The following is a 13,482-nucleotide window of genomic DNA, read 5'->3' as shown; positions in this document are numbered from 1 at the left end:
TTTACTACAGTGCTGCAACTATCTTCAAAAATGCGTGTTCCAATCTTCTGTTTCTTTATTTTCGATTTAATTCATTACATGACAGTTACTTCGTGCTTCCAGACGGAGCGATGTCGGCCAACAATTTCTCCGCCTCACTCATGTTGGCAGGGATGGATTACATTGCTCCATCTGAGGCGTGCATACTCCCAACAAAGCTTCAGGGAGGGACAAGTGATGACTCGGTTAAGAGACACGGTGCCGGTAATGAAGCAGTGAAGATAACCCTCCAAGACTGTCTGGCGTGCAGTGGTTGTGTGACAACAGCAGAGACCATTCTTATCACTTCTCAATCTCGTGAGGAACTCTTGAAGGACCGTGCGCTCGATCCCACAAGGCCGTTCTTCGTAACAATTAGTGATCAATCGGCCGCTTCTATCGCAGCCTTTCTTAAAACAGATGTACAGAAGGCTTTTCATATAGTAAGCGGGTTTTTTCGTGCTGTTTTGAACGCTCGCTATGTTTCAGATCTTCACTGGGCATTGCGCATCTCTGTTGAGAAGACGGCGGAGGAGTACTGTCGCCGAGTGAGATGTGAACGCGAGAGGCTTCCCTTAATAGTTTCGGCTTGCCCCGGTTGGGTATGCTATTGTGAGAAGCAAGGGGCAGCGATCTTGCCCTTATTATGTCCAGTGATGTCACCGCAGGGTATTGCAGGATGCTACTCCAAGACACTTATCCCACAGATGTGTCACGTGTCTGTACAACCCTGCTTTGACCGTAAGCTTGAGGCAGCAAGAGATGGATCTTCTGTCAGTGGTGAGCGGTACACTGACTTTGTTTTGAGCACGCAGGAGTTACTGGATTGGATGCTTGAAGTGGACCCCTCACTTCCGTGGCAGGCGCCGCTGGATTCCGATTTGGAGCCCTTGCCGATACTTCCCCCAGAGGAACCGAAGCGTTCATTCGCTGCGACTATGGAAGGGAGTGGTGGTTACCACCGTTACGCCATGCACCGCGCCGCGCGTGAGCTACACGGCTTAGAGTTGGCTCCACGTGATATTCACTACGAGATGAAGAGGAATGCCAATCATCACTTGACTACGAGCCCTAGCAACCCCGGTGAGGTGTTCTGCGTGGCGTATGGGTTCCAGCAAATTCAAAACACTGTTCGTGGCATTAAACGCAAGTTAGCTTCTGTTGCATCGTACACGTTCATTGAGCTCATGGCATGCCCGGAGGGCTGCTTGAACGGTGGAGGGCAGGCGCGGAACGGGACGACCCAGTCTCATGTAGAAACCACTGCTGCAGCAAAAAGTGCATTTATTAGTTATATATCTGGAAGCCAACCTACAATGGAAGTTCGTGGTGGGATGGACGGCACGTCGGTGGCCAGCAACCGCGATGTGGGGGATGGACCGCCACCTTTTTCGCTAGCGGCTTTCGCGGAGGTTGAGAAGCAGGTTGGTTCATCTCTTTGGAGCTGCACCTTCACAGACCGTCAACGTGAATTTGAGGCTACACTCAATACTGGTGGGGTGCATAGTTTGAAATGGTGAGACGTGTATGCACTCCGCTTTGGTGTTCTCCTATTTTTTAGTGCTGTCGTTGTTGCATAACGTCACCCGTCTGTTGTAGTGTTGGATGCATTGTTTCGTTTGTTTGTTATCGTGGGAGCCGCAACACAATGAGGGCGGGAGACATAGCAGTTGCCGCACAGTTTTTATTTACTGTGCAATCGTATTACCAGACTATGGACCTTCGTTGTGCCAGGACTAGTGACTGCATGTGGTATAGTACACCTTCTTAACCTCTTTTCCTCCGTTATTGCTCCACCCCCTGTGGCAACATTAAGGATGTGGAGCACTGAGCACAGTCATCTTTTTTTTTTCACTCTCTTTATTTTCTAGTCCTCCGACCTGGGGAAGGTCTGTGCGCTGGAAAATTTACTTGAAATGCCTCGTGCATATTACAAACCCTTCACAGTGTATGAGGAAGTAGTCGGGTTCCATGGCGCAAGGCGTAACGCATACATTTGTTGTGCGATCCTCTTCGGGGGTCTCCTGTTTAAGATATTGGTGCTCTCACAGTACTCCACTGTGACGGACTATAGTGGTGTGGATGGTCTTCAGAGCAATCCGGATTATCAGGCGATGCTTGCGCAACGGGAGGCGCTCGCGCAAAGCCTTTCTTCGCGGGAGGAAATACACCGGGCGATCGCGTCGCGGCGGGCCCCTCCTGCTTGAGGTGAAGTTAGTGTCGTGGTGCCGTATACATGGAGATAACTCTTTATTTGGAGTAGTGCGGTCTGTGTTGGTTTCTAATTACTGCTGTGTGTGCCTGACGTGAGCTGCATTCTTGGAGTGTGCTCACTTTTTGTGGTAATTTGTTTGGGTATTCTTTCCCCCCTCAAAACTGGCTGCCTTATACATTTCTTCTTTCTTCGTTGTGGTACTTATAAGGGAATTGTGGGAGTAGAGTGGAGCGGGAACACAATGCGCCCTAGGGATCTGTGCACCGCCGCGTACTATGATGACGTGCAGCGCATGAAACAACTTGTGTCCGCCTTTCTCCGGGACGAGGAGGCAGAGGAGGAAGCCAGTGAGGCTTATGAGGAGAAACTAGACGACGAAGAAGACGACAATGTTGGAGAAATGACCGGGCTTTTGAAACAGATGGATTTGCAGAAGAAACATCGCCAGAAAGTGGCAAAGCTTTTAGAGACAACGGGTACGCTGCATGTAATAGAAACGAAAGAGAATTTTGGTTTTACGTTCCGCTGTGTGGAAGATTGTGGTGCTGGTACCCTAAGACCTCAGTTTAAACCAAGCAAAAGAAGCAGTTACCCCGCTGCACCGCTTCATTGGGCGGTTCTCGGTCGCTCACATGATGCTGTCAAGTTTCTTATTAGGAGTGGTGTAGATATAAAACAGGAGGTTCCTGACTTTCCCAATGTGACGGCCGCTCTGATATGCGAGTGCAACAAGTCTATGGAGACTGCGAGGGTTATGGCACGAGCCACCGAAGCGTCCGTGAAGAAAGCCAACGAGAAGGAGGAGAAACGGGAGTCATTGGTCAATGCTCTAGAAGAACTCAGACGGGAACGCGAGAGGCGAGCCGCCCGCGAGAAGGAGGAGGAGGAGGAAAGGGAGGAGGATGAGGGTGATGATGAAGATATGGCCGATGCAGAAAAGAGCGATGATGAAAACATAGGCAACAGTGACTACGAAGAGGCTCTTGGTGACAACCAAGAGCACAGCGGTGGTGATGACGAATAGACATGAAGGTTTTGTGAAAGTACTGGTGGTTTTTTCGCGGCTTCGTACCCACCATGTAAGTGTATTGCCGTGCTTTCTTGGGGAGGTTGGCTGTGCACGGATGTGTAGGGGATATAGATGTAAATTTTTCAATGTTCTGTTCGTTGCCCTTAATGTGGTGATCTGTTGACCGTTTCATTCTATCGCGATGTTAGGTTAGAAGACTTTTGTCTTTCAACTGCTGCTTCTACCACCTTCATACATTTGTGCGCCTCACCTTTGTGTGTGTGCTGGTGCATCTTGCTCCACTTTACTTCTTATGATCTCCTATGCTGTTTGTGCGTATTTGTTTTGATTTCGGCAACAACTTGGTGCGCTGCCATTCACGCGTGCAGACGCAACTGCCTAATGCAGGAGCGAGAGAGTTTGCTCAAGGAGTACAAGGGTCTCTTGGCTAACCTGGAAGAGGCCTTTGATCTCAAACGGAGCAACGAGGCAGATCAAGAGGTGGACGATCTAATTGATGAAACGAAGGCCGAACTGAGGACTGTGGTTGCTTCTCTTAACGCGTCGGAGGTGATTGAAGTAACGAAGGACGTGACGAAGGTTGTTGACGCCGATGGTAACACTGTCATCCTCTATAGTAAAGTTGCGCCTTACGAAGTACATTTTGATAACGCCATGTGGTACAGCTGCGTGATCACTGACGTGGTACAACCTGAAACAGCGCTGGAGCGCCTCCGCTACAAGGCATGGATATTGGGCTACAACGTAGAGGAGGAAACCTACAGTGAACAACTGCGCGTGTGGCAGCCACAGGCAGCGGAGGGAGAGACGACTTTGCGCTCTGGTGTGGCGTGCCATGCGGTTAATCCGCGCAGCGGAAGGTTCGAGCCGGCGAAGGTGGTGAGACTGACACTCAGCGACACTGTGATTGTTACTTTCAGCGATGTAGTTGAGATGACAAAAGAGGTAGGGGAAACCGATGGTGCCGGTGCCGCCGGTGAGTTAGCTACTGGGAAGAGGGATCCATCGGGTGGTGATACTAGCGCTGTCACTGAGGAGGTACCACTTTCGCACGTGCGTGTTGGCCGCTTTTACCAACAGTTGCGTAAGAGATCAACGCTCACCTCGGAAGAGCGTGCGAGACGACGGGCGCAGAATGTGGAACGGAAGCGAGTACGGCGGGAAACAAAACGGCAGCAAGACGCCAACGTGGCGTCGCAAAACGCTAATGACTGGCAGCGTCTTGTAGAGGATATGGGATTAGCTACAGGTTGTGCGAAAAAGAGGCGTTGACGGAATTCAGCGGAGTCGTGAATTGGACTTTTTCATGTTTCATTCTCCCTTGCTGACACCTGGCACTCGCCAAGAGGTGCCCCAGCTCCTCGCAGTTGAGAGCCTATGCAGCGATTGCTCAACCAACCCGCGTTGACAATCAATGCCACGCTATGGTGCTATTTTTTTTTTTGTCTCTCATCGGGGCGTATGGTAGTTAAGTTGAAATTATCATTATACAGCTGTAGCACCACATTTCTCACACTTGTACATCCGCTGCTAATGCTCTCCAAAGTATATTTACTTGCCTATAATGGTGTGCTGCTGGCGGGATGGTCCACAATTCTCATGAAGATAGTGCAGCACCTCAGTACCGGTGGCCGTTTCGCTGATGTTTACTCACTCATTGCTCCGCTGCTCGTTGTGTCTCAAAGTGCAGCGGTGCTGGAGGTTTTGCACGCCTTGTTCGGCCTTGTCCGTAGCCCGGTTGGAACGACGCTTCTGCAGGTGCTTTCTCGGCTTTTGGTGTTGTACGGTGCCCTGGAGATTGGCCCCACTGCGGCGCGCATGAGCCCCTTTGCGACCCAAATGATTGTTGCGTGGTCACTGGCAGAGGTGATTCGCTACACGTTTTATGCATCAAACCTTGCGGGCGTGAAGCTAAGGCCCGTTACGTGGTTGCGATATTCCGCATTTACAGTGTTGTATCCAATGGGTATAACGGGCGAAATTGCTTGCTTCATAAGTGCTCTGCCGTACATCAGGGAGGAAAAGCCCTGGACGGTGGAGCTTCCCAACCGCCTTAATTTTTCCTTCTCATGGTACTACACTGTTTTGCTCCTACTTGCCGTTGTCTATCCGGCGGGGAGCTATGTAATGTACACTTACATGCTTCAGCAGCGCAGGAAGGCACTGAAAGCAACAGATGACGCATCACAAACTGATGTTTCCAACAAGAAGAAGGCAAGCTGAGGTTTCATTCGTGCACTGTTTAACTTCGCTTCAGTGGTGGGAGGGAAAAAGGAGGTCGAAATGGATTTGCACCTTGGTTTTCTCAGGGAGGCAGTTGTTCATCAATAAGTGGGGTGAACTTTTGTTCCTGGGAGTGGTTAAGTTATCGGGAAGGAACTGGGGTGAAGAAATAAATAGATTTAGAAAAATCGAATTGCCATAAGCTTACCGTAGTGACGAGTGTGGCTACGGTATTAGTGGGGAGGTAATGGGATTTAAAATTAGGGTCGGAGTTGAATGAACGCCAACGGGGATGCCATCGGTGTGGAACGTACGAGCTCTTTATGCACGACATGACGGGCGTTTTCGTTCGGCGTCACGTGGCCATCTTGTCTCGCTTTTGTAACCTTTGGTGCGGGCGCACTGAGGGAACGCTGCGGACTGCTGTGTTTATATGTGACCGAGCTAATGTGAATGTGTGGCAATAACATCCATCGTCGGTACGAGCGTAGCGGCAATAGCGGCAGATGCTGTCGCGGTGTATGTGGAGGAATCAACTGTTTGTCTCTGTTGGGTAAGAACGGGGATTCCTTCACATACAGAAGGTGGTTTGGCAGTTCATTTCGCCAAAGCAGTAATTGCGGCGCAGATCGAAGCGTTGCTAACAGTTGCTGACAAACTTGACGAGGAATTAAGTTCATTTACCAAGAAAAGCAAGTGGAAGAAAACATTTAAAGTGCCCCTTAAACATTTTACACACACAAAAAAAAAAAGTGGCAAGCTACGAAAGACAGTAATCTGCCGTTAGTTCCACACAATTGGCGCTCAACCATATGATTAGAACAGAAATAAATAATTCAGGATAACCTTCAAAAAAAAACTGAGATGTTAATTAACGGCAGGGGGCAGTTGAAGACAAAAAGCGCCCCGCAATTACACGATTTACTCCCTTGCCTGAGAATACATGCTTATCTTCAACCAACTTATCGGTCTCCCCAGCCGCCAACGGCGGAAAGAAAAAAGGCTTCAAAGAAAAAAAAAATATCAGATAGAACAAAATTAGAAACAAAGGTTGGCCGAAGCGACTCTAACAACAAATACGGATTAAGAAAAAGAAAATAATGAAAGAATTAAAAGAACTTCTGGATCAGCTACAGCAAACCACGTATTCTCAACTAACATCAGCGGCTGTAAAAGAAGTATCAAGTCAACTCCACACCAAAGGGACCAGTAGTAGTGAAATAAAACACGTACTACAAGGAATCAACGAAAGGCAGCAAGACACACTCATGAAAGTTCTTTACTTCTGCCTCGATCGCGACGCAAAAAACAGCAAAACATACCTGCTGTGGCATGCAGAACTCCATAACATAACAGGAACAGGATCCATTTTACGTGTAATGGCAGAAAAAAACAAGAATTACGATGCGCAAAACAAATCAAACGAAAAAAAATAATAAATCAAACAGTGTGTATGTATCGGTGTGGCCGCAGGCGCCATGTACTGCTATGCAAGGCAGCGTGTCATGGCAAAGAAGTCGCTGTCAGCTGTTACCCGCGCCTGCTGCTGTTGCTGTGCGGTCACATAATCTTCCTCTCCCCTTTGACTTGCGTGCGCTGCCCTCGTGTTACCTGTGCGTTGAACTGCAACTACTTCTTTTTTCATTTCTTCTCTTCCACATTGTATTGCGGTGCTGTTACCTCCGATTTGTTGGTGTGTGCATAGATTTCACGCTACAAGCTACCTCAGGCAACTCGCATCAACAATCTACAAGGGAACGATGGCCACTCCTAAGAGCACACCGGCCAAGACGCGCAAGGAGGCGAAGAAGACGCGGCGCCAGCGCAAGCGCACATGGAACGTCTACGTCAGCCGCTCACTCCGCTCGATCAACAGCCAGATGTCGATGACCAGCCGGACGATGAAGATCGTGAACTCATTTGTGAACGACCTGTTTGAGCGCATTGCTGCAGAGGCTGCTACGATCGTGCGTGTGAACCGGAAGCGGACCCTGGGCGCTCGCGAGTTGCAGACGGCTGTGCGCCTTGTGCTGCCTGCTGACCTCGCGAAGCACGCGATGGCAGAGGGGACGAAGGCTGTGTCACACGCTTCCAGCTAAACATCCTACATCAGGAGACCTTTGGTTTGCCACCTTGACATTAGATCCCTCAGTGCCCCTCAGGTGAGGCATTGATATTCCTTTTTTTTATTTTCCCCCCACCATATCCTCTCCTTGTGGTGGTGATAGATTTCACTGTTTGCCGGAATGTGCCGCTGCCTTCGTTCTTTTCGTGTGTGTGTGTGTGCGTGTGGTCCACGCGCTGACACGAAGGCATTCGCATTCGCTTTTGGCACCGCTAGCGCATTTCACAGTGTGTATGTATCGGTGTGGCCGCAGGCGCTATGTACTGCTATGCAAGGCAGCGTGTCATGGCAAAGAAGTCGCTGTCAGCTGTTACCCGCGCTTGCTGCTGTTGCTGTGCGGTCACATAATCTTCCTCTCCCCTTTGACTTGCGTGCGCTGCCCTCGTGTTACCTGTGCGTTGAAGTGCAACTACTTCTTTTTTCATTTCTTCTCTTCCACATTGTATTGCGGTGCTGTTACCTCCGATTTGTTGGTGTGTGCATAGATTTCACGCTACAAGCTACCTCAGGCAACTCGCATCAACAATCTACAAGGGAACGATGGCCACTCCTAAGAGCACACCGGCCAAGACGCGCAAGGAGGCGAAGAAGACGCGGCGCCAGCGCAAGCGCACATGGAACGTCTACGTCAGCCGCTCACTCCGCTCGATCAACAGCCAGATGTCGATGACCAGCCGGACGATGAAGATCGTGAACTCATTTGTGAACGACCTGTTTGAGCGCATTGCTGCAGAGGCTGCTACGATCGTGCGTGTGAACCGGAAGCGGACCCTGGGCGCTCGCGAGTTGCAGACGGCTGTGCGCCTTGTGCTGCCTGCTGACCTCGCGAAGCACGCGATGGCAGAGGGGACGAAGGCTGTGTCACACGCTTCCAGCTAAACATCCTACATCAGGAGACCTTTGGTTTGCCACCTTGACATTAGATCCCTCAGTGCCCCTCAGGTGAGGCATTGATATTCCTTTTTTATTTTCCCCCCACCATACCCTCTCCTTGTGGTGGTGATAGATTTCACTGTTTGCCGGAATGTGCCGCTGCCTTCGTTCTTTTCGTGTGTGTGTGTGTGTGTGTGTGTGCGTGTGGTCCACGCGCTGACATGAAGGCATTCGCATTCGCTTTTGGCACCGCTAGCGCATTTCACAGTGTGTATGTATCGGTGTGGCCGCAGGCGCTATGTACTGCTATGCAAGGCAGCGTGTCATGGCAAAGAAGTCGCTGTCAGCTGTTACCCGCGCTTGCTGCTGTTGCTGTGCGGTCACATAATCTTCCTCTCCCCTTTGACTTGCGTGCGCTGCCCTCGTGTTACCTGTGCGTTGAAGTGCAACTACTTCTTTTTTCATTTCTTCTCTTCCACATTGTATTGCGGTGCTGTTACCTCCGATTTGTTGGTGTGTGCATAGATTTCACGCTACAAGCTACCTCAGGCAACTCGCATCAACAATCTACAAGGGAACGATGGCCACTCCTAAGAGCACACCGGCCAAGACGCGCAAGGAGGCGAAGAAGACGCGGCGCCAGCGCAAGCGCACATGGAACGTCTACGTCAGCCGCTCACTCCGCTCGATCAACAGCCAGATGTCGATGACCAGCCGGACGATGAAGATCGTGAACTCATTTGTGAACGACCTGTTTGAGCGCATTGCTGCAGAGGCTGCTACGATCGTGCGTGTGAACCGGAAGCGGACCCTGGGCGCTCGCGAGTTGCAGACGGCTGTGCGCCTTGTGCTGCCTGCTGACCTCGCGAAGCACGCGATGGCAGAGGGGACGAAGGCTGTGTCACACGCTTCCAGCTAAACATCCTACATCAGGAGACCTTTGGTTTGCCACCTTGACATTAGATCCCTCAGTGCCCCTCAGGTGAGGCATTGATATTCCTTTTCTTTTTTATTTTCCCCCCACCATACCCTCTCCTTGTGGTGGTGATAGATTTCACTGTTTGCCGGAATGTGCCGCTGCCTTCGTTCTTTTCGTGTGTGTGTGTGTGTGTGCGTGTGGTCCACGCGCTGACACGAAGGCATTCGCATTCGCTTTTGGCACCGCTAGCGCATTTCACAGTGTGTATGTATCGGTGTGGCCGCAGGCGCTATGTACTGCTATGCAAGGCAGCGTGTCATGGCAAAGAAGTCGCTGTCAGCTGTTACCCGCGCTTGCTGCTGTTGCTGTGCGGTCACATAATCTTCCTCTCCCCTTTGACTTGCGTGCGCTGCCCTCGTGTTACCTGTGCGTTGAAGTGCAACTACTTCTTTTTTCATTTCTTCTCTTCCACATTGTATTGCGGTGCTGTTACCTCCGATTTGTTGGTGTGTGCATAGATTTCACGCTACAAGCTACCTCAGGCAACTCGCATCAACAATCTACAAGGGAACGATGGCCACTCCTAAGAGCACACCGGCCAAGACGCGCAAGGAGGCGAAGAAGACGCGGCGCCAGCGCAAGCGCACATGGAACGTCTACGTCAGCCGCTCACTCCGCTCGATCAACAGCCAGATGTCGATGACCAGCCGGACGATGAAGATCGTGAACTCATTTGTGAACGACCTGTTTGAGCGCATTGCTGCAGAGGCTGCTACGATCGTGCGTGTGAACCGGAAGCGGACCCTGGGCGCTCGCGAGTTGCAGACGGCTGTGCGCCTTGTGCTGCCTGCTGACCTCGCGAAGCACGCGATGGCAGAGGGGACGAAGGCTGTGTCACACGCTTCCAGCTAAACATCCTACATCAGGAGACCTTTGGTTTGCCACCTTGACATTAGATCCCTCAGTGCCCCTCAGGTGAGGCATTGATATTCCTTTTTTATTTTCCCCCCACCATACCCTCTCCTTGTGGTGGTGATAGATTTCACTGTTTGCCGGAATGTGCCGCTGCCTTCGTTCTTTTCGTGTGTGTGTGTGTGTGCGTGTGGTCCACGCGCTGACATGAAGGCATTCGCATTCGCTTTTGGCACCGCTAGCGCATTTCACAGTGTGTATGTATCGGTGTGGCCGCAGGCGCTATGTACTGCTATGCAAGGCAGCGTGTCATGGCAAAGAAGTCGCTGTCAGCTGTTACCCGCGCTTGCTGCTGTTGCTGTGCGGTCACATAATCTTCCTCTCCCCTTTGACTTGCGTGCGCTGCCCTCGTGTTACCTGTGCGTTGAACTGCAACTACTTCTTTTTTCATTTCTTCTCTTCCACATTGTATTGCGGTGCTGTTACCTCCGATTTGTTGGTGTGTGCATAGATTTCACGCTACAAGCTACCTCAGGCAACTCGCATCAACAATCTACAAGGGAACGATGGCCACTCCTAAGAGCACACCGGCCAAGACGCGCAAGGAGGCGAAGAAGACGCGGCGCCAGCGCAAGCGCACATGGAACGTCTACGTCAGCCGCTCACTCCGCTCGATCAACAGCCAGATGTCGATGACCAGCCGGACGATGAAGATCGTGAACTCATTTGTGAACGACCTGTTTGAGCGCATTGCTGCAGAGGCTGCTACGATCGTGCGTGTGAACCGGAAGCGGACCCTGGGCGCTCGCGAGTTGCAGACGGCTGTGCGCCTTGTGCTGCCTGCTGACCTCGCGAAGCACGCGATGGCAGAGGGGACGAAGGCTGTGTCACACGCTTCCAGCTAAACATCCTACATCAGGAGACCTTTGGTTTGCCACCTTGACATTAGATCCCTCAGTGCCCCTCAGGTGAGGCATTGATATTCCTTTTTTATTTTCCCCCCACCATACCCTCTCCTTGTGGTGGTGATAGATTTCACTGTTTGCCGGAATGTGCCGCTGCCTTCGTTCTTTTCGTGTGTGTGTGTGTGTGCGTGTGGTCCACGCGCTGACATGAAGGCATTCGCATTCGCTTTTGGCACCGCTAGCGCATTTCACAGTGTGTATGTATCGGTGTGGCCGCAGGCGCTATGTACTGCTATGCAAGGCAGCGTGTCATGGCAAAGAAGTCGCTGTCAGCTGTTACCCGCGCTTGCTGCTGTTGCTGTGCGGTCACATAATCTTCCTCTCCCCTTTGACTTGCGTGCGCTGCCCTCGTGTTACCTGTGCGTTGAAGTGCAACTACTTCTTTTTTCATTTCTTCTCTTCCACATTGTATTGCGGTGCTGTTACCTCCGATTTGTTGGTGTGTGCATAGATTTCACGCTACAAGCTACCTCAGGCAACTCGCATCAACAATCTACAAGGGAACGATGGCCACTCCTAAGAGCACACCGGCCAAGACGCGCAAGGAGGCGAAGAAGACGCGGCGCCAGCGCAAGCGCACATGGAACGTCTACGTCAGCCGCTCACTCCGCTCGATCAACAGCCAGATGTCGATGACCAGCCGGACGATGAAGATCGTGAACTCATTTGTGAACGACCTGTTTGAGCGCATTGCTGCAGAGGCTGCTACGATCGTGCGTGTGAACCGGAAGCGGACCCTGGGCGCTCGCGAGTTGCAGACGGCTGTGCGCCTTGTGCTGCCTGCTGACCTCGCGAAGCACGCGATGGCAGAGGGGACGAAGGCTGTGTCACACGCTTCCAGCTAAACATCCTACATCAGGAGACCTTTGGTTTGCCACCTTGACATTAGATCCCTCAGTGCCCCTCAGGTGAGGCATTGATATTCCTTTTTTATTTTCCCCCCACCATACCCTCTCCTTGTGGTGGTGATAGATTTCACTGTTTGCCGGAATGTGCCGCTGCCTTCGTTCTTTTCGTGTGTGTGTGTGTGCGTGTGGTCCACGCGCTGACACGAAGGCATTCGCATTCGCTTTTGGCACCGCTAGCGCATTTCACAGTGTGTATGTATCGGTGTGGCCGCAGGCGCTATGTACTGCTATGCAAGGCAGCGTGTCATGGCAAAGAAGTCGCTGTCAGCTGTTACCCGCGCTTGCTGCTGTTGCTGTGCGGTCACATAATCTTCCTCTCCCCTTTGACTTGCGTGCGCTGCCCTCGTGTTACCTGTGCGTTGAAGTGCAACTACTTCTTTTTTCATTTCTTCTCTTCCACATTGTATTGCGGTGCTGTTACCTCCGATTTGTTGGTGTGTGCATAGATTTCACGCTACAAGCTACCTCAGGCAACTCGCATCAACAATCTACAAGGGAACGATGGCCACTCTTAGGAGCACACCGGCCAAGACGCGCAAGGAGCCGAAGAAGACGCGGCGCCAGCGCAAGCGCACATGGAACGTCTACGTCAGCCGCTCACTCCGCTCGATCAACAGCCAGATGTCGATGACCAGCCGGACGATGAAGATCGTGAACTCATTTGTGAACGACCTGTTTGAGCGCATTGCTGCAGAGGCTGCTACGATCGTGCGTGTGAACCGGAAGCGGACCCTGGGCGCTCGCGAGTTGCAGACGGCTGTGCGCCTTGTGCTGCCTGCTGACCTCGCGAAGCACGCGATGGCAGAGGGGACGAAGGCTGTGTCACACGCTTCCAGCTAAACACCCTACATCAGGAGACCTTTGGTTTGCCACCTTGACATTAGATCCCTCAGTGCCCCTCAGGTGAGGCATTGATATTCCTTTTTTATTTTCCCCCCACCATACCCTCTCCTTGTGGTGGTGATAGATTTCACTGTTTGCCGGAATGTGCCGCTGCCTTCGTTCTTTTCGTGTGTGTGTGTGTGTGTGTGTGTGTGTGCGTGTGGTCCACGCGCTGACATGAAGGCATTCGCATTCGCTTTTGGCACCGCTAGCGCATTTCTCAGTGTGTATGTATCGGTGTGGTCGCCTGCGCTATGTACTGCTATGCCAGGCAGCGTGTCACGCTGTAGAATTCGCTGTCAGCTGGTACCCGCGCTTGCTGCTGTTGCTGTGCGGCCACATAATCTTCCTCTCCCCTTTGACTTGCGTGCGCTGCCCTCGTGTTACCTGTGCGTAGAACTGCAACCACTTC

General features: G+C 51.6%; 14 protein-coding genes across 14 annotated transcripts; 13 read left to right on the top strand and 1 right to left on the bottom strand.

The window, feature by feature from the left end:
- Nucleotides 1-110: 110 nt before the first annotated feature.
- On the top strand, nt 111-1,538 carry TbgDal_X12910 (iron-containing hydrogenase, putative; the record flags this gene model as incomplete). The annotated part of the gene is made up of 1 exon (XM_011780157.1): nt 111-1,538. One exon carries the CDS (start codon nt 111-113, stop codon nt 1,536-1,538), a length of 1,428 nt encoding a protein of 475 aa, XP_011778459.1.
- Nucleotides 1,539-1,934: 396 nt separating this feature from the next.
- Nucleotides 1,935-2,225, top strand: TbgDal_X12900 (hypothetical protein, conserved; the record flags this gene model as incomplete). The annotated part of the gene is made up of 1 exon (XM_011780156.1): nt 1,935-2,225. One exon carries the CDS (start codon nt 1,935-1,937, stop codon nt 2,223-2,225), a length of 291 nt encoding a protein of 96 aa, XP_011778458.1.
- Nucleotides 2,226-2,474: 249 nt separating this feature from the next.
- TbgDal_X12890 (hypothetical protein, conserved) lies at nt 2,475-3,257 on the top strand (the record flags this gene model as incomplete). The annotated part of the gene is made up of 1 exon (XM_011780155.1): nt 2,475-3,257. The coding sequence occupies one exon, from the start codon at nt 2,475-2,477 to the stop codon at nt 3,255-3,257; it is 783 nt and encodes a 260-aa protein (XP_011778457.1).
- Nucleotides 3,258-3,644: 387 nt separating this feature from the next.
- On the top strand, nt 3,645-4,535 carry TbgDal_X12880 (hypothetical protein, conserved; the record flags this gene model as incomplete). Its single annotated transcript, XM_011780154.1, has 1 exon — nt 3,645-4,535. The coding sequence occupies one exon, from the start codon at nt 3,645-3,647 to the stop codon at nt 4,533-4,535; it is 891 nt and encodes a 296-aa protein (XP_011778456.1).
- Nucleotides 4,536-4,640: 105 nt separating this feature from the next.
- On the top strand, nt 4,641-5,486 carry TbgDal_X12870 (protein tyrosine phosphatase, putative; the record flags this gene model as incomplete). Its single annotated transcript, XM_011780153.1, has 1 exon — nt 4,641-5,486. One exon carries the CDS (start codon nt 4,641-4,643, stop codon nt 5,484-5,486), a length of 846 nt encoding a protein of 281 aa, XP_011778455.1.
- A 260-nt stretch (nt 5,487-5,746) lies between these two features.
- TbgDal_X12860 (hypothetical protein, unlikely) lies at nt 5,747-6,166 on the bottom strand (the record flags this gene model as incomplete). The annotated part of the gene is made up of 1 exon (XM_011780152.1): nt 5,747-6,166. The coding sequence occupies one exon, from the start codon at nt 6,164-6,166 to the stop codon at nt 5,747-5,749; it is 420 nt and encodes a 139-aa protein (XP_011778454.1).
- Nucleotides 6,167-6,586: 420 nt separating this feature from the next.
- TbgDal_X12850 (ARP2/3 complex 16kDa subunit, putative) lies at nt 6,587-6,922 on the top strand (the record flags this gene model as incomplete). Its single annotated transcript, XM_011780151.1, has 1 exon — nt 6,587-6,922. One exon carries the CDS (start codon nt 6,587-6,589, stop codon nt 6,920-6,922), a length of 336 nt encoding a protein of 111 aa, XP_011778453.1.
- A 324-nt stretch (nt 6,923-7,246) lies between these two features.
- On the top strand, nt 7,247-7,585 carry TbgDal_X12840 (histone H2B, putative; the record flags this gene model as incomplete). Its single annotated transcript, XM_011780150.1, has 1 exon — nt 7,247-7,585. The coding sequence occupies one exon, from the start codon at nt 7,247-7,249 to the stop codon at nt 7,583-7,585; it is 339 nt and encodes a 112-aa protein (XP_011778452.1).
- Nucleotides 7,586-8,151: 566 nt separating this feature from the next.
- On the top strand, nt 8,152-8,490 carry TbgDal_X12830 (histone H2B, putative; the record flags this gene model as incomplete). The annotated part of the gene is made up of 1 exon (XM_011780149.1): nt 8,152-8,490. The coding sequence occupies one exon, from the start codon at nt 8,152-8,154 to the stop codon at nt 8,488-8,490; it is 339 nt and encodes a 112-aa protein (XP_011778451.1).
- Nucleotides 8,491-9,064: 574 nt separating this feature from the next.
- On the top strand, nt 9,065-9,403 carry TbgDal_X12820 (histone H2B, putative; the record flags this gene model as incomplete). Its single annotated transcript, XM_011780148.1, has 1 exon — nt 9,065-9,403. One exon carries the CDS (start codon nt 9,065-9,067, stop codon nt 9,401-9,403), a length of 339 nt encoding a protein of 112 aa, XP_011778450.1.
- A 573-nt stretch (nt 9,404-9,976) lies between these two features.
- Nucleotides 9,977-10,315, top strand: TbgDal_X12810 (histone H2B, putative; the record flags this gene model as incomplete). The annotated part of the gene is made up of 1 exon (XM_011780147.1): nt 9,977-10,315. The coding sequence occupies one exon, from the start codon at nt 9,977-9,979 to the stop codon at nt 10,313-10,315; it is 339 nt and encodes a 112-aa protein (XP_011778449.1).
- Nucleotides 10,316-10,881: 566 nt separating this feature from the next.
- On the top strand, nt 10,882-11,220 carry TbgDal_X12800 (histone H2B, putative; the record flags this gene model as incomplete). Its single annotated transcript, XM_011780146.1, has 1 exon — nt 10,882-11,220. One exon carries the CDS (start codon nt 10,882-10,884, stop codon nt 11,218-11,220), a length of 339 nt encoding a protein of 112 aa, XP_011778448.1.
- A 566-nt stretch (nt 11,221-11,786) lies between these two features.
- Nucleotides 11,787-12,125, top strand: TbgDal_X12790 (histone H2B, putative; the record flags this gene model as incomplete). The annotated part of the gene is made up of 1 exon (XM_011780145.1): nt 11,787-12,125. One exon carries the CDS (start codon nt 11,787-11,789, stop codon nt 12,123-12,125), a length of 339 nt encoding a protein of 112 aa, XP_011778447.1.
- A 564-nt stretch (nt 12,126-12,689) lies between these two features.
- On the top strand, nt 12,690-13,028 carry TbgDal_X12780 (histone H2B, putative; the record flags this gene model as incomplete). The annotated part of the gene is made up of 1 exon (XM_011780144.1): nt 12,690-13,028. The coding sequence occupies one exon, from the start codon at nt 12,690-12,692 to the stop codon at nt 13,026-13,028; it is 339 nt and encodes a 112-aa protein (XP_011778446.1).
- Between the last annotated feature and the right edge of the window lie 454 nt (nt 13,029-13,482).

The sequence above is a fragment of the Trypanosoma brucei genome, chromosome 10 (assembly GCF_000210295.1).
Source record: "Trypanosoma brucei gambiense DAL972 chromosome 10, complete sequence".
Lineage (NCBI taxonomy): Eukaryota > Euglenozoa > Kinetoplastea > Trypanosomatida > Trypanosomatidae > Trypanosoma > Trypanosoma brucei.
This window is presented reverse-complemented; position numbering and strand designations above follow the sequence as displayed.